This window comes from Panicum virgatum, chromosome 9K (assembly GCF_016808335.1).
Source record: "Panicum virgatum strain AP13 chromosome 9K, P.virgatum_v5, whole genome shotgun sequence".
NCBI lineage: Eukaryota > Viridiplantae > Streptophyta > Magnoliopsida > Poales > Poaceae > Panicum > Panicum virgatum.
The window spans coordinates 43,578,503-43,599,789 of NC_053144.1; the positions used below are offsets into that span (position 1 = coordinate 43,578,503).

Below are 21,287 nucleotides of genomic sequence, written 5' to 3' on the forward strand. Positions count from 1 at the left end.
CCCCGTTACTGGGCGCTGGGCCCGGTTGACGCCGCCGCCGCTAACCCTATCCGGCCGAATCGATCCCCCCCTCTCCTCCCACTTCCTTCCGCCGCAGTCTTCTTCTTCCTCCTCTTGTCGCGCTGCTCCTTCTTCGCTGCTCGCCCCGCCGCCGCCTCCAGCTCCCCTCCTCCCGTCCCTGCGCCAAGGTGGCCATGTCCGACAGGGCAGAGTCTTCGAGCGCTAGTAGGTCAGGGAGGAGGCAGAAACGCGGCTGTAGCTCAACACGCGTGCATGCTGTGGCGTATCCAACCGGCAAAGAATCTGGACTTCCTTTGATTGAATGCCCCGACTACGGCCTAGCCCGTGTGATCGAGCTTCGCGCGAAGAAAGATACAGTCAACAACGGGCGAACCTTCTTCAAGTGTCCGAGGAATGGGGTCAGTTTCTCCATCCCTCTATGTTAGTTTGTTTGGTGATTTGATTTGGAGCATCACAGTTTCGATTTGGTGGTGTTTGCAGAATCCGAAGTATTGTGACTTCTACCGATTTCAGAAGGATTACTTGGATGAGCTGATTCTCAAGAAGATTGTCATTATCAAGTGTGAGCAGATCGAAGAAGTGGAAGAAGGATCGCACGGCAGCATGAACGATGAGGAAGAGAACCGCAGTAGGCTAGAGAAGTTAGAGAATCTGACATGGAAAATGAATTGTGTGTTTGTTGTTTTTGGCATTGTTGTGTTAGCAATGGTTGTGAGATCAGTTGTAATGGCTTGAGTTGAGCATTGTGTTTGTTGGAGCCTGATGTATGAACCATTATCTGATGTATGAATCTTTTGCAATGCACCAGATGTATGAATCTCTTGCAATGAACCTGATGTATGAACCATTTGCAATGAAACATATTCTGGCAACTTGAGTCCATAACATCCCTAACATTAGATAGCAATTGTTGGCATACATATTGTTTTGTGGCATTACAGACCATCATCTAGCATCTCCAACAAAGTGGGTTTGTGCCTAACATTACATAATAATAAGGCCATGCAAGAGACAGTTTTGGCCGTTCAAAAGATTGTTTTGGCAAAAGAAGAAGAGTGAGGCTGGTCATTTCTTCTTTGTGGCTCCTTTCTTCTCAGGTGTCTTCTTCACCTTAGTTGCCAACTTTTTCTTCTTTGGAGTCATCTTCCTAGGTGCTTGCACTTCAACCTCCAGAGCATCTCCAGGAAATAGGGACCTGTGCAAAGTTATGGTAATGGTTATGCTAATGGTTCATGTGTTGCAAAAGTGTTGTTGCATTTCAGAACAAAAAGTACCTCCTAGTTGTTGTTGTCTGATTAGTGGCTTCTGGGAGTACAACTTCTAAGGCCATCACATGTTCCTCCTCAGCACCTTGTGATGTTGAAGCTGCAAGTCTTGCAGCTTCTCTTTCTTGCCTTGCTGCTGCTTCTGCTGCTTCCCTTGCTGATGCAGCCTTGAGCTCAGCTTCCATTGCTTCTTTCCTTGCCTTTTCTGCTGCTTCTCTTGCAACAGTTGTTGTTGGTTTTTCAGTAGCAGTATCTTTCTTGCTTTTTTTCCTCCCAGCCTTGGCTTTGGTCTTTTTTTGTTCTCTTTCTGCATTAGTGATAGCATCAGCTTAGTATGATATGGTAAGGTGAAACACCAAAAAAAAAAGATTAGAAAGAACCTTTTCTTGGTGCCAGTCAGTGGACATCTCCAGCTGCCAGCCCTATGACCAAGCTCTGTGTAGTTAGGACACCTCACTTGCCTAGTTGCCTTACCACTTGTCTCCCTAGCCGACTTGATTCTATTTTTTCTCAGTCTTCCACATGTTCTCTTCTTCTGGCATGGAGGGTACAGTTTGAACCCTTTCTCCACCTCAGGCCACTGGTTCCTGTCTGTGATGTTTGGAATTATGCCATCATATGCTGCTTGAAACTTTTACACTGAGTAGTAGTGGTCAACAAACTTCCCCATGTTTGGTTGCCTAGTGCTAGTGATCACAGCCAAGGCATGTGGACATGGTTGTCCAGTTATCTGCCACTGCCTACATGTGCATATTTTTTGAGATAGGTACACCACATGCCTTCTAACTTCTTCATTCCTTGTAGACTTCTGTAACCTCAGCCTGGTCTGGGTGGCCCTTGGAAATCTTTAGGTGACCTAATCCTCTAGATGCTGCATTTAGTTGATGGATAATCCCAGGTAGTATACCAGGTGGCAAAGCTCTAGAAATCTTCCTTCTTTTGGCAAACAAGATCATTATCTTCTCTCTTATTGCATCTGCCATGCAATGCACAGGAAGATCTTTGTGCTCTTTAATCCAAGAATTCCATGCTTCTGCTAAATTGTTGTTGATATAGTCACACTTGATGTCATCTGAGAATTTACTTCTAGCCCAAAGAAATGGATGGTGCAGTATCAGCCATTTCTGCACATCTGGACTAGCTTCCAAGACTTTATCAAAGAAGTACTTGAATTTGTGAGCTGAATAGGCTCTAGCTGCAGGCCACATGTTATCATACACATCACCAGTGTAGTATTTTTTCATGTTATCCATCAAGTGCCTGAAGCGTTCTCTCATCTCTGCATGTGGAAACACTGCCTTCACAGATGATTCCAACCCTTTACATGCATCAGTGCAGATGGCTAGCTTATCCATGGGACCAATAGCCTTTCTAAGTTGTTCCATAAACCAAATCCAATTTTCCTTGTCCTCTGAATCAAACAATCCAAATGCCACAGGAAACATCCAATTGTGGCCATCTAAACCTAAGGCTGCTAGCATGTGACCATTCCACATCCCATTGAGTGCAGTGGAATCTATACTAAGGTAAGGCCTGCAACCATTCAGAAAGCCATCTATACTTGCTTTGAATGCACAGAAAAATCTGCTAAACCTAATCTTTCCATCATTGGGGTCAGTGATAGTAGCTATCTCTATAACACTCCCAGGTGATCTCAACTCTATCTCAGCCTTAAACCTATACAACCAATCAAATGAATCATCCCACTTACCAAAAAGCTTATCAGCTGCCCTCTGCCTACCATTGTACACTGTCTGATATGGTATCTCAATCTGGTACTTGTAATTAAGCTCTTCTTGGAGTTCTTTTGCCCCCATCTGTGGGTCCCTCTTGAGAAGTGGGATTGCTCTCTCTGCCACCCAACCTATATTGGCCATCTTGCTTACAACCCTTTGGGTAGATGCACAATTATGGTCCCCTTGATTAATTTGAATCTGCATATTGAAAAACAAAATGTCAGAGATGATCTCAAAAAAACAGTTTATTTACATAAAAAAAATTATACCCTGACACTGCCATCATGTTGGGTTCTAGACCTAATAATCCATGGGCAGCCAACAGCAGAACATTTAGCCCTGAATCTGTCTTTGTCTGAATGCTCAGTATCATACTCAAACTCATGAACTATTGCATGCTGCCTAACAGCTAGCCTGAACTCCTTCATGCTGGGATACAATGTGCCAACACTCATTTCTGGATTATCCCTATCCCATTCATGCATTGGTTCTTCATGGACTGTGTCATCAACATTAACAGCGGCTTCCTCCATATCAGCATGCATCTCTGCTGACATGCCTAGGATGGGCACCTCTTCTGTACCTTCTTCTGGTGTTGGCTCTACATCTTCAAATCCCATTGCCTCATAAACCTTGTCCTCATCAGCAACGGCTTGTGCAAGACCATCATAATCAGCCTGCCCTATTACTGTTAGAGTAGTCCAGTCAACTGCTATAGGCAAATCAGTAGGTGCTTGTTCTGGGGAACTGTAGGTATCACCATAACCTTCAGCATCATCAGCACTTTGTCCTCCATTACGCTCACTAGTGACACCAGAGACACATCTACCTTTTGAAGCACCTGAGCTGGCATTTTCAGTGTAGCCATCCTTCGTCACAACATCTACTGCAATCACAGCCAACCTCTCATTCCATCTGTCCCGAATCATCTGGTTAAAGTGCTCATCCCTCCTAATCTTCCACTCAGACCCAGTATCTTGGTCAAGAACCCACAATAAGTGTTTGAGATGGCCCCCAGATTATTTTTGTTGCTAACTCATCGTGGAATTGGGCCAACGAATACTTGCAGTTTCTATCCAGCCATAGGTCATATTGCTGCTCAGCCATATCAACTAGGCCGTACTCGCCATCAGCCACAAACTTAGCAACCTTAACCACTAGTCTAAACGCATTGCCAGGATCGATCCTGGCATCAGGGTAAACAATCAAAAAGAAATAAGGAATTAGACGCGACCAACTCCTAAATTCATCCTAGACAGTTCTGTTCAGTACGAACTTACCAAGGAGGGCATTCACTGCTACCCATTGCGACACAACCACCTCTCCCACTACATCAGAAGCCAAAGAAACAATGGAAAACGATCATCCCAGGAATGCAAAGGCCCAACACAAACTCGGCGTCCATGATATCTAACCCTAAGTCCAATGCAAACTGGATCATGGCGCACCGCGTGGCCGAGTTAAGGGTACATACCTTTAATCTGTCACGGAAGGCCAGGGGACATGGCCACCTTGGCGCAGGGACGGGGGGAGGGGAGCTGGAGGCGGCGGCGGGGCGAGCAGCGAAGAAGGAGCAGCGCGGCAAGAGGAGGAAGAAGAAGACTGCGGTGGAAGGAAGTGGGAGGAGAGGGGGGATCGATTCGGCCGGATAGGGTTAGCGGCGGCGGCGTCAACCGGGCCCAGCGCCCAGTAACGGGGGCCGAACGGCGTCGGTGCCTGCTGACTCAGCGCCAGTGTGGACCGGCCTCGTGGATGTCACATCCTCAAATGTGGTAAATTTGTAAGTTAAACTTCTCTCTTATAGTATAGATGTAGGTGACATCGTAATAGTGATAATTTGATGAGTGCAATTTGTTATAATGGTAAAAATGTAAAAACCCCCCACGCTCATTTGATCGGGCGAGCAGACCGAGTCGTTCGCTTCAGTCCATTCCCCCTCTTCTCTCTGCTGCCGCAAACTGCCCTGAAACATCTCCAAGGGGGGGAGGAGGAGCCCCGGCGGGATCGAGATCGAAAGCGCCACCCGCTTCTTCGCCTCCGGAGCGGGGGGCAAAGGGCGGCGGCGATGTGGGTGGAGATCCTGTGCGGCCTGGTGGCCTACAAGGTCATCCGCCACTTCTTCTTCGACGACGGCGACGACGCTTCCTACCTCGCTGACCTCGACTCCTCCCACTCCGACCTCTGCTTCGCCGTCGCTGCCAGGTGGGTTCCTCCCCCCATTTCTATCCATTTTTCTCGTCTATTCCCCACCTTGATAACCAAATTAAGAGAAGAGAAACCCTACTGACGCCCTCGTCGGTTCCAATCCCGTTCCAGGCTCGAGAAGCTCTACGCCGGCCGATGCTTCGTCGGCCTCCGCATCCCCGATCCCGACGCCGGCGAGCGCCAGCACATCGATGTCGTCCTCGTCACCAAGAGGTCAGCCTGCCTGCTACTAGTAATCTAGTACTAGTTGTTTTTGACATCCATGCAGTATCTCGTCTTCTGACTGTCTTGTCTCCTATGTGTCCGACAAAAAAAAAACTTATTAGAGGTTAGCAAGGTAATAAGGTAGCACGTATAGAAAATATGTGTAGAGCAAGCGGTTGAAAACAATGCCTTCACTCTTCAGATTACATAGATAATGTATCCTGCAGTCCCGCATATCTTCCTCTAGTGCAATATCTCACTGTTTAAGTTAGGGGTTTAAATTGGTGACCTTTAGGTGCACCTCCAACCCTCTTTAGTTCAAATATTTATGCTAATTCTTCAAAATGAGTTTCCATTTTGGAGAAGTAGTACAAAATTTTGAACTAAAAAGGGTTGGAGGTGCACAGGGTCACCCCTAGTTTAAGCCTTGAAGGTCTTGAAGGTCTTGCCTCTTGCGAGATCTTCTAGAACAATGTCTGGGATCTGGATATGTCAGTTCGCTGGTGCCTAGCACAACTAGATAGGTAAACAGGCAGACCTGATGTATCACTGGTAGCATGTCTCCGTGTGCTTGTGGAGAAACAGCCTTTTTACCACGCCACGTGTGATACTTCATCAGCACTGTTACAGCGGTTTCTGATCTAAGTTGCTTCTGAACTTTGCCCAGTTTTTCTTGCCTTGCTTGTATATCATCATTAGTACGTATTCAACCCCCTTGCACAATCTATCCTGTGGATAAATTATGACTTTGCAGTTTGCACTATCATTTTGTCCAAAGTGGGAAAAATAAGGTTTTGATCTCCTACAATAAACAGTGAGGTGATGGTGGTGGCAATTAAGAATTTCTCTGGCTTCGTTGAGGCTGACAAGGATGGAAATTGCTCTTGTCCAACTGACAAGAAGCGTAAGCAAGAGATAATTCCCAACCCGGTATGTGACTTGTGAACTACTTTTTCTGCATATTCTTCACAACCTCGAGGCATTACAGAATATTAATGAGCCATTCATGAGTTGTTACTGCTGAACTAATTGTGGCGGAGGTACCATGCGGACATAATTGCGTGATGCTGTAAGAAATAGATATGCTGTCACAATGATATGTGCTGTTTAAGTGTTTATAGAGCAGAACGAGTTATGAAGTGCTCTAATTGTGTATTTCTACTGTTACAAAAGGAAACTCTTGTTGCAAACATTTTTGATAATCAAAGGGTCTCAGTTTATTCCTGTGTATTGATTTTCTGCTTTTTTTTCTTTAGGTACTAGAAGTCAACAGACTAGCTGCTAATCTTCAATCATACTTGGAGCAAAGGGGAGCAAAGCTACCCGATGGGCATATAATTGGAAGAGTTGTTCTGCCAAATCCCAACTGCAGGTTAGTTCTCTTTACGAGATTATGTTGTGATTGCTTCTGCTGGATGCTTCTTTGATTTTCTCACTGTTCTTGTCAGTCTCTTTGTATTCTGTAGATTTAACTGTTTAAGTTGTTCTGCATCAGGCCTTCATATAATATAACTATTCAACCAGAGGTTATGTTGTATGATCAATGGAAAGATCTTAAGGCAGACTCAAAGAGTGGACTCTCAACGTGGTTTAAAGGTGCATTTACTGGAAGCAAAAGTGACATGCAAGATTCAGTACTCCAGAACCTACATTTTATTCTTAGCACATCACCTATGTGGGACAGGTAACATACACCATTTCTTGTTGTCCTTTTAAAATTTCCATTCCTCTCTTTCGTTTTCTTTTGGTGTATTTTGGCAGTGTTTCTATGGGAAGGGAAAAGAACAACCAGAATGTACATACCCATTCTATTTGGTTGGAGAAATTGCATTGTCCATTTTCTAATTTTGTGTCTCAATTTTTTTCTATTTTAAATTAAGGCACTTTATATAGCTGATAATAGTTATTGATATGTTGAAGTTCAATGCAAAAATGTAGAGGTTCAAGTTGAACTGTTGATATATATAGTTACTCTTTTACATTCCATTTGTAGGTTGGAACTCAAAGGAGACAAAAATGTTCTTGGTGAGTTCATCGAGTTCAAAGGGAGGCATGAGGACATTCAACTTCTCAAAAATCTTAAGAGGTCAAAAGTCAGTCGATTCATCATCCAGAAGTCAACTCTTTTCGGTGGTTTTGGTAAGTTCCATGAGCCTTGTAATTAGATTCATTGTTCAGGCAAGAGCTTATGAGTCGCTATTAAAATAGGCTGCTACAGCAATCATTTGGGCATGGAGTTTTAGTACCTTAGTTGTGCAAGGGACTAGGGAGGATTGGATTTGGGGAGGGGGGGGGGGGGGGGGGGAGGGGGTAGATGCAATACTGCATACAATTTGTTTTTTTTAAAAAGAAAATGCTTAGAAATTAGAAAAGGGGTCATGTCGCATGTGTGCACGGTCATCTTGATAAAACTGAAGAAAATTTATAATGTTCAGTGATGGACAGTTGGGTACTAGACGAAAATGCTTTGGTAGTTTCTTGCTATTTTGAGGGATCTGTACCTAAATACTGTAACGGCGTTGACGAGTTTCGTTTATTTGGTTTGCTATGCAGGTAGGTCACGGGTTCAAATATTGTATTCTCCTCGCGATTATCAAGCTGAGGGGGCTTCATCTTCAGAATGGAAAGAGATATCTGTGAAGCAATACACAGAGATTGTTTTCCAGCCCTTGCACTCCAAAAAAGTTCGGAAATTCAAGCTGTCACGTGTTGTTTCTGTTACACTGAGTGCCTAGCAAGCAGAAATCTTAAACTTCCGCTTTTCTGGTATACTTTATACTAGTTCCTTTTCAGTGTAACTCGCTGAAATTATGCTTCTCTTTTTTACACCTGTAATTATGTGTGATAATGTGGAGTATTGTGACTTGGAGCGACGCCTCACTGAATAAGTTTCGCATTTTTGCCTAATTCTGTTCTATTTATTCTAGTCATCTGGTGTTATGGGGGACCTTATTGATGAATCCATGAATGAGCAGGTTGGTTGCTGGTGCCTGGTGGGGAGGTTGTCAGCCCAGGCCCAGTTGCCTTTGTAGTAGTTAGTTGCCTTATCCTTTTGGGGTAGGATTTGAATGGTCGTTTTCTATGGACCACGTCATCGATGTGCAAAATTGATCTGAAACGATTCTTCTTGACTCATGTTTGTTGCGTCATGAAAGGAACACGCAATCGCTGATGTTTGCACGAGCGCGAATGTTTGTGATAGGCTTGATTCATACTCTGAAACTCCTGTTTCCAGTACACAGCTCCGTTGTCATGTGCAAGCCATGGATGGTTTTAGTTGGGGAAAAAGACATCTTATAGGAGTTTACTGATTGCTTTTAATCTTTTATTAAGCTCATTTGTCAAACCAACTGCTCATGTGATTCTACTGTCCAAGTCTGCCAAAGTTTCAGTGTCATGTGACTCGTGAAATGTAATGCCTTGTAGTAGATACTACTAGAATAAAGGTTGAGCATTTCTCCATCATATTAGCTGTACACAGGCAGTAACAGTACTGCAATTTTATTTGCCCCTTTATTCAATCTAGATACTTTTCTTGGCAATGGATCACTCAAATACCCTTGTAAGGGCACACAGCGTGTGCATCTGGCCAACCAAACAAATTTCCCCTTTCTGAGGGGAAACAAAAGAATACAACCACTACTAGTAGATACAAAAGAATACAACCCTAGTTGCATCTGTGGGATATAAATATAATTAATCAACTGAATAAGTACAGGGAATCCCTAGTCCAGCTTCCCGTATACCCCGCTGGCGAACTCCAGCATCAGCTTGTTGAGCTTCTTGTTCTGGATCCTCTGTGGGATCACCTTCAGCTCGTCACTGGAAAAAAAAGTCATGTCAGCATAAAAACAAAGCGTTCCCTGTCAAAGTGTCAATGCAAAGCATCCAGATGAGATGAGAAGCGCCCTGTTCAGATGAGCTGAAAAGCTCGCTGGGAATCGCTAGGCTGGTGGCTGCTATAAATAGTACCAGCTGGTATTCACTGTTTGTGCTGGTGAGGAAGGAAGGCTGAAGACGAGTGTCTTATTCCTAGGGGTGGTAAAAGGTCCAAAATTTTGAACTAGAAAATCTAAAGACCGGACTCTAAAAGGGTCGGGCTCTAATCTTATACAATTTTGAACTAAATAATTTTAAGAACTTTGTTGGGCTGTGAAGAGACCACTAGGGCCATGGCCCATTACCACCCCTACTTGTTCCCCAGCCATTCAGCTCCACCTGGTCTGCCGAACGGCTGGCTGCCCAGCCCAGCGATTCATAGCCCAGCCAGCGCTTTTCCTCTCATCCGAACGGGGCCAAGGTGGGTGGGTACCTTGGTGGCGAGCGTGGCGCGGCCGGCGAGAGCATCTGCGCGAGCTTGACGGCATCCTCGGGCCGGCACACGGCGTTGTTGAAGCAGAGGTACCTGCCGTAGGCGGTGGGGCACTCGTAGGCGGCGACATGCGCGTCGGCGAGGAAGTCGACGTCGACGGTGGTGAGGACGCCGGCGGCGTACATGTCGGGGGCGCCCTTGAGGTAGGGGTGCGCGGCGGTGAGCCCCGGCGCCGTGAGCAGGCCGGCGTTGATGGCCACCATGTCGACGCCCCGGTCCATGGCCAGCGCCCACGCCGTCTTCTCCGAGAGCGTCTTGGCCAGGGCGTGCCACAGCTGCAGTGCAGGAGAGACAGTTCAGGTCAGGTGTCGTCAGTCTGTTTGGCAATCATGGATCCATTTGCCCAACCAATCATGGTGAGCCAATCATGGAAGGTTATGATAATCCGGATCAGCACTTGACCAGAATTACACGACGCTCTCCGTGCGTCTGATAGGATGTGTACGTTTGTTTTAAGCACTCAGCTCCCTTTCTGCGTGTCCTAATCCCCGAGCTACAGACAGTTGAGGAGTCAGCTTCAGCTAGAAGTCTCGACCTGATCCTTTGTTTTGGAAAATTCAGCAGCCGTCTAGATCGCTCCAGTTACTCCTTGGGTACGCACATCCTGACTTTTACTCCTGAATGAATTGGGGCCCTTGTGTCGCGCCCAAGGGGAGCGAAGGTCGCTGAACAGAAGTTGGTGACCAAGAACCCGGATTCTGAAGCACACCCCGTCCACAGCAACGGACGAAGAAGAAGGATGCCGGCAGGATTGGACGGCAACGGCAACCCTCCATGGCGTGGCGCGGCGCGGGACGGGACGGCACGTCCACGGAGGGCGACCAGACCTCGCCATGCGAAGGGTTTCTTTCCATGTCGGATTCGATTTGGTAAAGAGCACCGGCGGCGTTGCTGCGACGACGGCTGAGCTGCGGGGTGAAGCTAGCTTCAGCCAAAGGATTAAGGCCAATGGCTCAGGATGATGTCCGATCCCTAATCCCCAACATCCCCCGGGACCCAAGACTGCAGGACATGGCCAAGTGGCCATGCCGCTGACCCAACTTGAAACTGAATACTACACACGTAGGCTTAATTTATTTGATCTGATCATCTTTTTAGTAACTTTCCGCCGTCAGCAACCAGAAATCATCCGGTTGAATTTTACAATGGCGACTGCGCGCTACGGGCAGTATTGACTAGTGATTGACACGCACGGACGCACGTACCTTGAATTTCCTGCAGAAGGCGAGGTCGCTCCAGCACCTCTCGTCGACGGCGAGGTGCCCGTCCTCCTTGTCGGCGTCGCCGGTCCAGACGACGGCGGTGACGGAGGACGTGAAGACGACGCGCTCCATGGCGTCCGTCTGCGCGCACGCCTCCAGCACGTTGTGCGCCGCGCGAACCTCCTCCTCCTCCACCGTCAACTCCTGCACAACCATGTCAAAACAACCACTCATATTCAGTCCGCCGATCACAGCAGATAGTGCAGCGGCCATTCATGCAATCAAAATTCATTGTTCAGAAAACTAGCCGATCACAGCATGCAATCAAAATTGTTCAGAAAACTAAACTGGTGCGTGCTAGCTGGTGGTACTGCTCGAGTTGCTGACGAGACCAGAGAGGGAGGGAGCAGGAGCAGGAATCCCTGTTTGGGTGTGCTAGAATTCTAGCACGCATAATTTTCGAAAAAAGAATCTCGCATGTATGAAGCACTAAATAAAATCTATTTGCAAAACTTTTTTAGAGATGGGTGTAACTTTTCGCGACGAATCTAATGACGGTAATTAATCGATGATTGCTACAGTGATGCTACAGTAATCATCCTCTAATCGCGCGGTCAAAGACCTCGTTCGATTCTTTATAGTCACTAGCGCAAGGTTCTGAAGTTGGTTTTGTAAACTGACATTGTTTGACACCGTAATTTGCGGTCAAAAATTTTTACTATTTATTGGTGCTAGAAATCTAGCACCAACCAAACAAGGCCAAGACTGGGGGCGGCTGCGGCCATGTAGGGGGTTTAATGCACGCGGGAATTTAAGGGCTGCTTAGCTAGGTAGCACTCCAGCTTTGGGCAGCATGGTGGTGGGGGAAGGAGTGGTATTAATGCGCTAGGGGTACGCAGCTGTACTGTGCTCCGGTAGGGCAGGAGCAGCAGGACCTCGTCGCGCCTGGACGACGACGGGAGGGGAGGAGGAGGAAGAAGGGCAGGCTCGCTCACTCTCACAGCCACACATGAGCTGTGCCATTGATGAAGGGGGGCCCAGCTCACCTCTGCAGCGAATTGAAGGAACGAACACCCTAGATAGGCTTTCCATGGCGAGTACTACAATTCTTTGGGAGGGGAAAGGAAAAGGGAAAGGGAAGGCTCGAAACGAATCGTCTCTGCGCTGTTCGGTGTATCATGCGTTCACACCACCACTTGCAGGCAGCACAGCTGAGCAGTTACAGGCTACAGTACAGGCGGTCTGTGTGTGTAATTATAATCAAAATCCAATTCTATGATGCGAATGTTGTATTGATATTATTGGAAAAGAAATAGAAAAGAAAGAAAACACAGGGACAGAGAGAGGGAGACTTGTGCGGTTCGTTTTGCTACTCACATCGCACTGCGCCTGGTCGTCGGGCGTGTTGAACATGCAGAAGACGCCGGCGCACCCGCGGACGGCGTCGGCGATGGCGTGGTAGTCGAAGGGATCGGCCCGGAACACCTTGAGGCGGTGCCCGTACGCGTCGCCGGCGCCGCGCGGCAGGTACTGCTTGCGCAGGGCGGCCGCCTCCGCGCCGCCGTCGTCCCCCCCGAGGCCGTACGTGGCGGCGTGGACGGTGTAGCCCCGGCGGAGGAGGCGGTCGACGAGTGCGTGGCCCAGCGGCCCCGCGGCGTCCATGACGCACACGCTCTTCCCCGCCGCCGGCGCCGCGTCCACCGACCCCGGGCACATGGTCGCCTGCTTCCGACGCCCGGAGGAGGAGGGAGTGGTGGAGTGGACTAGGCCGCGGCCGGTGAGGCGGTGATGGGGGGGGGGGTGGATTCACGGGGCCAAAATGATGATCCGCCGGCTGCTGCCAAGAGGGGAAGGTGAGGCGGGGAGTATATAAAAGTGACGGGCCCGTTGCCGGGCCGGCACAGGAGGACAGGGGCGAGGCGGAGACGGAGTCCGAGCCGGGTCAGAGGGCAGGGGCAGGGCAGGCATTCAAAGGGCGTGGCGTGGCGTCTGGTTTTCTGTTGCGCCGCCCTGCCCCGGCTGCTGCTACACGAGCACGAGTACAGGTGGTGGTGGGATACGATACGGATTGGGGCGGCGGGGTGTGGTGTTTACTTGGGCGGTTGGGGAGGAGGCGGACGCGCAGCCAGCGGCGGTGCGCGCGCGGGCGGGATGGCAGCGCATGGATACCACCACCACCATACCCAGTGGGTAGCTGGTAGCTGGCGCATGTGGCTCCTCTTCCCCTTGGCTTCCGGTGGTCAGCGCCCTGCCGCAACTCACCACGAGCGCGCACGCGTGCGTGCAAGATCTTCCACGTGAATAAAACAAGGAAAGAGTAAAGAGCTAGAGGCGGGAAGAGCGGCGGCGAGCACCCAACGTTCCGGACCTGCAGCTGCCGGGGAGGGGAGCCTCTCTGCTCTAGAAGCTGCCTGCATTAGAGGCAGGCGAGCAGCCAACTACCTAAGCCAAACGGACGGGCGGGGAGAGAGGGGGTCAATCGCGACCACAAACCCAGCCTGAATCAATGGGAGCGGATGGATGGATGGATGATGGAGTTTGGGTTGGGTGGGAAAATACTAGGCTAGCCAGGCGGAACGAGCGCTGCCTGCGCGGGCGTTGGCCACCGGCTGCACCTGCCTCCGCGGACGCGGAGCCTCAGCGACCAACCGATTCCAGACACGTCCTCCATCACTTGCCAAAAAACAAGAGGGATAAAAAAAATCATCCAGCCTCCTCGCTCGCACGGATCAACACCACATATCTGCTTCTTCGCTCCAGTCCTTCTCTCTCTCTTTTTTTTCTTTGGCTTTGTTTTGTTCGTAAAATTTTTTGAATTTTGATACCGTAGCACTTTTGTTGTTTTTTAATAATTAATGTTTAATTATAGACTAATTAGATTTAAAAGATTTGTCACGTCATTTACAGCTAAACTGTGTAATGAGTTATTTTTTTAACTACATTTAATGCTCCATGCATATGTCCGAAGATTCGATGTTATAAGTACTGTAATTTTTTAAAAAAAAACTAAACATGACCTTTCTTTTTTAAAAGAAAAAGAAAAACAGCACGCAGTTCACAATACAGGACGCAGACGGCCGGCACGCGTGCCATCCAGCCTATGTCTATGTGCAAGCTTTCACAGTGAGAGTCTCAGACAGTAGCCCAAGCCCAAGGGAACTGAACGAACCAAGGACAGTGGAAGTCTCGGACAGTAGCCCAAGGGAACTGAACGAACGAAGGGGATGGATATTCAGAGCCGGTGTCCCCAACCCAGCATCCTTCTAGAAACCAAGTACCACAAAGCAGCGCACATGTTCTTCTCATAACTCGCACGCTGCCGAGTCTAACAAGTGGATTCAGTTTCTTCCAGTTCGCAAGCTAGCGCTTCGCTTTTAGAAAATCAAATCAAATCCAAGGTGCATGCACATTATATTATTGTTAAGGTCCGACCGAACCAAGTACCGCATGCACTGCTCGCTTTCTCTGCTGTGTCTCTCTGTCGTCGCTCATAAAAACCTCCCTTTAATCAATGGGGGACGGATCGGAACAACCCTTATTTTCTTCCCCCAGCTCATCTAGGCCAAAGAAACCGGCTGCAACAAGGTCCAAGCTCCCATCATATCTGTGCCCAAGCACCAAAGCGTCTCCCCTCTCCTGATCCACGCTTCAGCTCTTTTTTTTTTTGCGAAGAGCTGGCTTTTTTTTAAAGTAAAATTGATTGGGATTATCCTGACCGTGTCCATCTCACCATCTGTATGATCGAGCTTGCAAAAGACAATTCCGGCCAGGCCAGCTGCGTGTGCGTGCTTCGTCCGCTACTCCACTCCATTTTCCTGTCTCATCGGGGACGAGACGTACGCACGTCTCTTGATGTGACGTGTATTTCCTCCATCCTGAAAATACAGTGCATTCTATAGTTCAAATTTTATATTCAAATATAAAAAAATTAAAAATAAATCAAACCATCTTAATTGTGCATTGTTTTCGAATCTTTTCTGATAAAAAGGTACGCATGCAGTCATGGAGGGGAGGTGCATGTGAGAGACGTGCATGGAAAAGAGCATGTTATTTTAATTGACACATATTTAGTTAGAAATAGGATGGTTTTTTCTCCATCTTCACAATCTGTTGAAAAAAAATTCTAAAATGATATTTGAGGACAGAGGGAGTAGTACTTGCTAATCCCGTTGCCTCGTCATCGTCGTTCCAGTTCCGCTGCTACCTCATTGGCCACCCAGTCACACACGTCCTAGGATAAACTACCCACCAGCTGAGCACGACAACACGTGACTTGGCGTCTCGTTTTACTTTACTTACTTTAACCATCCCAAGTCCTTGCACATTTACTGACTTGGCTTGGTAGGGTTTTGGCTAATTAAGTAAAGTGAGCCATGGACTTTCAGACAGTGAAGAGTAAAGTACGCTAGGTTCCTAAACTGGTTAGTGTTTCATCTAGATCCCTGAACTCTTAAAATGCATTTTTCATATCTCTAAACTTGTTTCAAGGTGTCGCATTGGTCCCTAATCTCTCAAAATGCACTTTTAGATTCATAAACTACACTTTTAGGTTCATAAACTTGTCCCGCAGTTAGGCCCCTAAACTTTGAAGATGCTATTTTTAATTTAACATAAATGTTATTTTGTTACTTTAAATTAATTAAAAATCCTTTTGCTACTTTACATTTAATAAAATTGCTATTTTGATTTTTATTAAGAATGCGAACAAATTATCTTAATAAATTTATGAAAAGCGCATGAAAAATATAAATAGTAAGTAGAAATTATTTATGATTAGCATTGATATCTCCATGTTAAATAAGAAAACTATAATATCCATCGTTGATATCAAATGATCTAGATTAACCCATGATGTATGATTAATAAACAGCTAATTAATTTATAATTCAAATGATACTAGAGGTAAGATTTCGAAATGAATTGGCTAAAAAAATTAATTAATAAACAGTCCATTTTAAATACAATTAATTAATTACAACTTTTAAAGATATGAAAATTCACCTTCAGAGTTTATAGACCAGAATGACATATTGAGACAAGTTTTGGATCTGAAGATGCATCTTGAGAGTTTAAAGATCCGAATGATACCTCCGAACAAGTTTAGAGATCTATGTTTCAAAATCAAAGATGACATCTTGAGAACAAGTTTGAGAACCGTCCATATATTTTACTTGAATTAGTGCTCGTCGTCGTTTCCTAGTACTCCTACCACTTTTTTTTTGAAAGTACGTATCTGTATTTCTAGTTAAGGGTAACGTACATGATGACGTACGAATACAGACACATACACAAAGGATACAGAGGCAGCTGTGCCAACCAAACTACGCGAAGGACCCTAAGAAAGAAGAAAAATACACCCAAGTCCCTAGATACTTCGCAATCCACCAGGAGTGTGTGCTTGTGGTGGGCCACGTGTGTGCTTCATGTCTGCCTGGCTACTATTCTAGCAATGCATATATTCTTTAGGCCTTGTTTAGTTCACAAAAAACTTTGAATTTTGGTAGTGTTGCACATTTCGTTGTTATTTGACAATTAATGTCCAATCATGTACTAATTAAGCTTAAAAGATTCATCTCGTATGAAACAGATAGACTGTGTAATTAGTTTTTTTAACTATATTTAATGCTCCATGCATGTGTCAACATTCGATGTGACGGGTACTGTATGAAATTTTTTGAGAACTAAACAGGACCTTATTTGCATGATGTGATAAGATATGTCCGGGGATTGACGACGACCATGATGATGATTGTAACACCCCTGTGTTAATCGTGCTCGTTAACCACGTGTTTAATCGCTAATCCTGGCTTAAGCGCGTCATTAGCGTTAACCGAGTCCGCGCGTTAAACATCTAATTAGCTGTGTTCGATCTTGTTTTTGTCCTTGATCCGAGCCTCAAATCAATTTTCGCCCAAAACGAAAGTTGTAGATCTTTCATTCCTCTATAACTTTTGTTTTGGCCAAATTTCATGTTCCCATATGAAATTTGGAGTTTCTTCTGGTCAAACTCGGGCTAAAATCATTTAAACGAGTGAACAGAGGAACTACTGCTCGGCACTGTGACGCTTGCCGGCCATACCGGCGACTGTGCTCGTCGGCGCCGCCTCCACGCGTCGGCCGTCGACGATCCTCGCACGCCGCGCTGCGCGTCCTTATCCGGTCGCGGTGCCGTCTCCGTTTTCCCCTTCCATCGTCTTCTCCTTCCTCGAGCTCACGCGTAGCGCAGAGACGAGCTCGAGCCGTCGTCGTTCGTCGCACCGGCCAAAGCTCGCCACCCCGCCTCGATTCGTCGTGCCTGGAGCCGCGCGACCTCACCTCGCAACCACTTCGCCCCTCCCCGAGCCCGTTTGAGTTGTTTCCCGGCCGAATCGGCCTAGCACCGAGCTCCAGACCGCGGCTGCCATTGCCGACCTCCGACGAGCTCCGCCCCTCTACGTCGAGCCGCTCCTCCGACCATCCTCCGCCTCAAATCGGTTCGTGGTGAGCTCCCCCGTAACCCCCTTCTACTGCCCGGCCTATTTTCCCCTTGGTTCCGCGGTCTCTGGCGTCGGAACGCCGCTGCGCCGCCATAGCCGCCGCGCGCCGCCGCTGGCGCACGCCGCGGGGCTGCTCCTGCGTGTGCCCGCCCGCGCCGCCGCGAGCCCTAGGGTCGCCTGGGGCCACTGGTCCTCACCCGCAGCGCCGCGCCGCCGATTCCGCCCCACCGGTGGAGGACGCCGCGCGCCGCCGCCCTTGCCCCGGTGCCGCCGTGGACCCCCTGGCGCGCGCGCCCCTGCGCCGCGCCGCGCACGCCCCACACGGCCGCCGCTCGCCCCACACCCCGGCCGCAGCTCGGCCAGCCGCGTCGCCGGCCGGCCGCCCCCGGCGGGGGCCGGAGCCGCGCCGCCGCAGGCCGCCTGGGCTGCTCGCCGCCCGTGCGGGCGAAGCAGGGGAGCGGGAGGGGGAACAGCTGGGCCGGCGCCCACTGCCAAGTGGGGCCCGGCTGTCAGCCCCCCTTTTTCCTTTTATGTTTTTAAGCTTTATTTCTTTATTTTCGGCTGAAAGTTCATAATTGCGTAGAAAATCACAGAAAAATGCGAAAAATGCCAAACAAATTTTGTTAGGTTTCTAAAATCATGATCTTCAGAGAAAAAATACTTAAGCATGCTTTTTGTCACTGTTGCTGAGCTGAAAATTCAGTTTGTGTTAGCGATAGTTTAATTATAACCACTTTTTCTGTGGCTCTAAAAATTATGAAAAATTCGCAGTGGCTTACTCATTTCATGTGTAGTCCACTGTAAAAGTTTCATGACCTGTTGCTGTGTACTTTTGGGTAGATCTATTTATGTTCCTTTTACATTGCTAGGGTTATTTAAATGCTTTGTTAGCAGCAAGTTATGTTGGAAAAATTCTGAGGCATGCTTTACTACTTTCACATTGAGCTGGTTAATTTTTGTTGCTGGGTCATGTTTGCAAGTTAGGGTTTTGCTTATAGTTTGCCCCTAGCCATGCTCTTTTCCTTTTTTAAATGTTGTTAGTTATTGTTTCATGCATGTGTAACCTTAGCAAAGCAAGTATCGGTTTTAATCCATGATGCTTTAAGCTAATTTAGTAGTTGTTTTTGGAAGGAAACACTTCAGGCTAAAATGTTTTGAAATTGGCATTGCATCAGAAGCACTCATGCATTGCATTGTGTACTAATTGTGCATGGCATATTTTTATTCGTGTAGACGCCGCGAACGAAGCTGTCCACGAGCTAGTTGCTGAGCCGGTCCAGGAGCCACGAGCAGAAGAGTCGCAGAAGGACGCCGTTGAGCCCACTCCAGAGGTTTTCGTTAACCCCGCTGACCTGCAAGGCAAGCCCCGGAGCATAACCATAATTTAAATTATTCAATGTTTATTTAAGTATTGTGCATTTATGTTCTAGGAGTTGAATGGAACCATAGTATGCATGTTTTCCCTAGGTACTGTGGGCCTATACTAGTATGCAGGTGTCGATAGAAATGCTTTGCTAAATAGGATTTCGGTAGAAGTCGAGTGATTACTGTCACTCGCGAGTTTAGGATCTTGATCCCTTAGCTTTGGCTTTGAAATGATTTGTTGAGTAAAGAGAAATGGAGACCGTGCGGAAATGAATTGGATTAATGGTATGGAATGGATGAAAAGAAATCTCCGCCTGTGTCGATTGAGGACCGTTCCGTTGTTGGCAGTGTTGACTGAGTTTGAACAGTACTAACCACATGCCGAAAGTAGGAGGTAGTCGAAACCGGTAAGCTAATTACCTGAATTGCAACGATACTTTGAATCGCGACCTGCTACTCTGGGAGTGGAATGATGGCGGGTGTTGGATAGTATGTCGCCTCCGGGTTCTCATGGAGTTCACCGTGAGGGACTCTTCACCCGGGTTTTGGCAGGCGTGATTCAGACGTCGGGGTGATGATGGGAACAGTTGACGTGTGTGGCCCGACGGGGTTTACGCGTGTCGTGTGAGTTAGGTCCACCTTGCAAGGTTAAATCGGATCGATTCGCCGTCTCTCTCGGTTAAGAGAACCTTGGTCACTTTGTCACATCGTAGTAAGAAAGTGGAATGAAAACGGAATGAAAAAGGCTGGTTTGGTAGTTGCTGAAAGATAATCTGTTACACCATGTGTGCTCTAGATGTTTAGGCGAATTTAGTTAATACTTGGTATACTAAATGGAGCTAAAATATTGAAAGTAAGGATTCACTTCTAGCAGCCTTTCAGCAAAAGACCTCCAGAGCCAAAAAGCTTTGCATGTCTAGGTAATGGGCTAAGTATACCCAAAGTCGGGTAAGCCTTGCTGAGTATTAGTATACTCAGGGTTGTTGTTGTACCCTTTTTAGCAGGTTGTGTCCCCGCTGACTTCGAGGAGGTCTGTGCGTCCTGGATTGGACAGCCGCTTCCTCCGGGTTGGACCGTCGAGTGGGCCCCGTCTTTCCCGTGAAGGTTGGGCAGGTTGGCGTCACATCGGTGGGCAGGATGTGGAGCTCACCTTTTATCGTCGTCGTAGTTATCGTATTGTATTTCGAACTCAATTTTAAACTTCCGCTGTGTTTTAAACTCTGTCGCTTGTATTAAGGCTTTTATGTAAAACATGTGTTGTAAATTAATTTGAAGATTTCTGTATGCTGGTAACACCTGTGCTCGTCTTCGTACGGGTCTAAGTGCAATTGTGATCCTGGAGTACAGTAGTTTAATCGGGATTTTACCCGACAGCCTATCAGGTTACACCGTTTTAAGTGCGCAGTAACTTGATTAAGTATTAAGATGATGGTTAGTGCATTTAAGCCGGTTTAATTTGGACGGTACTGCTACAATGATGATGCTTTTGTCCATGACCTCAGCTCATGGATCATCTTAGATACTAATTAATATCCACCTGGAAGTAGTGATCTTATGGGAGGTGGTGCTTCAGATGAGACAAAAAGGTAGTAATCAAATGCGAAAAGGAAATGGAACATGACAAGCCGAATTTAGTCGTCCCACATCCGATATGATTGTATATATGTATTGTTAGACAGCCGACTAGCCAATTATATTGAGGAGATAATATATATGCATGGGGGATAATAACCCTATAATAACACTCTTCTGCCTTTCCCCTTTATTTCAACTTTCAAGTAAAATAATTCAAGGTTTTACTCAATGAGTTCAGGTTGCAACTCAGAATCTGATTTTTCAATTCCAAACAGAACTTTCAACTCGAGACCGGAAACTACGAGCGAGATTTAAAATTAAACTCCAACTCAAACTTGCTCATCGCAGTTAGAATGATACCGTACCATGAAGGAGAATGCTTTGTTCAGCGCAAGTAAAATTGTTCGCATTCACACTTATACATGTACGCAGAGGAGAGGAGGAGCAACAGAAAAGCTAACGTGCTTGTGTTGCGTCCCTACTTGTACAAAGATCTAAAGTTGCATGGGGGTAGTAATGCATATCATCAAAATTCCAAGGTCTGCGTGAGCAAAAACACCGGTATCTTATTTTGATTATCTATTAACCAAACCATTATTCTATTAATAGATTAATTATCTATTAATTTAACCAACAGCTTAATAACTCTATTATTGAACTGTTGAGTGCATTTGCATGCTGTTGAACTGTGCTTTAGAAATTAGCGGTCTAGATTTACAGTGAGGGAAATTTTTTTTTTTTTGAGTTGGACACAAAGCTATAGCAAGCACTACACTCTACATCGACGGGGACGGACACTGTGGGTGTGGGGGCAAGGCAAAAACAATAACAGATGGCGTTTTTCTAAATATACGTATTCGAGAGGA

General features: G+C 46.9%; 3 protein-coding genes across 3 annotated transcripts; 1 reads left to right on the forward strand and 2 right to left on the reverse strand.

Moving 5' to 3' along the window:
- Nucleotides 1-736: 736 nt before the first annotated feature.
- LOC120651548 lies at nucleotides 737-1,501 on the reverse strand. Its single transcript, XM_039929065.1, has 2 exons — nucleotides 1,296-1,501; nucleotides 737-1,216 (listed from the first exon to the last, which is right to left on the reverse strand). Exons 1-2 carry the CDS (start codon nucleotides 1,469-1,471, stop codon nucleotides 1,087-1,089), a joined length of 306 nt encoding a protein of 101 aa, XP_039784999.1. The 5' UTR covers nucleotides 1,472-1,501; the 3' UTR covers nucleotides 737-1,086.
- Nucleotides 1,502-4,935: 3,434 nt separating this feature from the next.
- LOC120651546 lies at nucleotides 4,936-8,357 on the forward strand. The gene is made up of 7 exons (XM_039929062.1): nucleotides 4,936-5,224; nucleotides 5,339-5,440; nucleotides 6,247-6,361; nucleotides 6,688-6,803; nucleotides 6,927-7,115; nucleotides 7,425-7,570; nucleotides 7,985-8,357. Exons 1-7 carry the CDS (start codon nucleotides 5,088-5,090, stop codon nucleotides 8,164-8,166), a joined length of 987 nt encoding a protein of 328 aa, XP_039784996.1. The 5' UTR covers nucleotides 4,936-5,087; the 3' UTR covers nucleotides 8,167-8,357.
- Nucleotides 8,358-8,867: 510 nt separating this feature from the next.
- LOC120651547 (cinnamoyl-CoA reductase-like SNL6) lies at nucleotides 8,868-13,320 on the reverse strand. Its single transcript, XM_039929063.1, has 4 exons — nucleotides 12,383-13,320; nucleotides 11,009-11,209; nucleotides 9,744-10,078; nucleotides 8,868-9,253 (listed from the first exon to the last, which is right to left on the reverse strand). The coding sequence occupies exons 1-4, from the start codon at nucleotides 12,719-12,721 to the stop codon at nucleotides 9,157-9,159; spliced, it is 972 nt and encodes a 323-aa protein (XP_039784997.1). The 5' UTR covers nucleotides 12,722-13,320; the 3' UTR covers nucleotides 8,868-9,156.
- Between the last annotated feature and the right edge of the window lie 7,967 nt (nucleotides 13,321-21,287).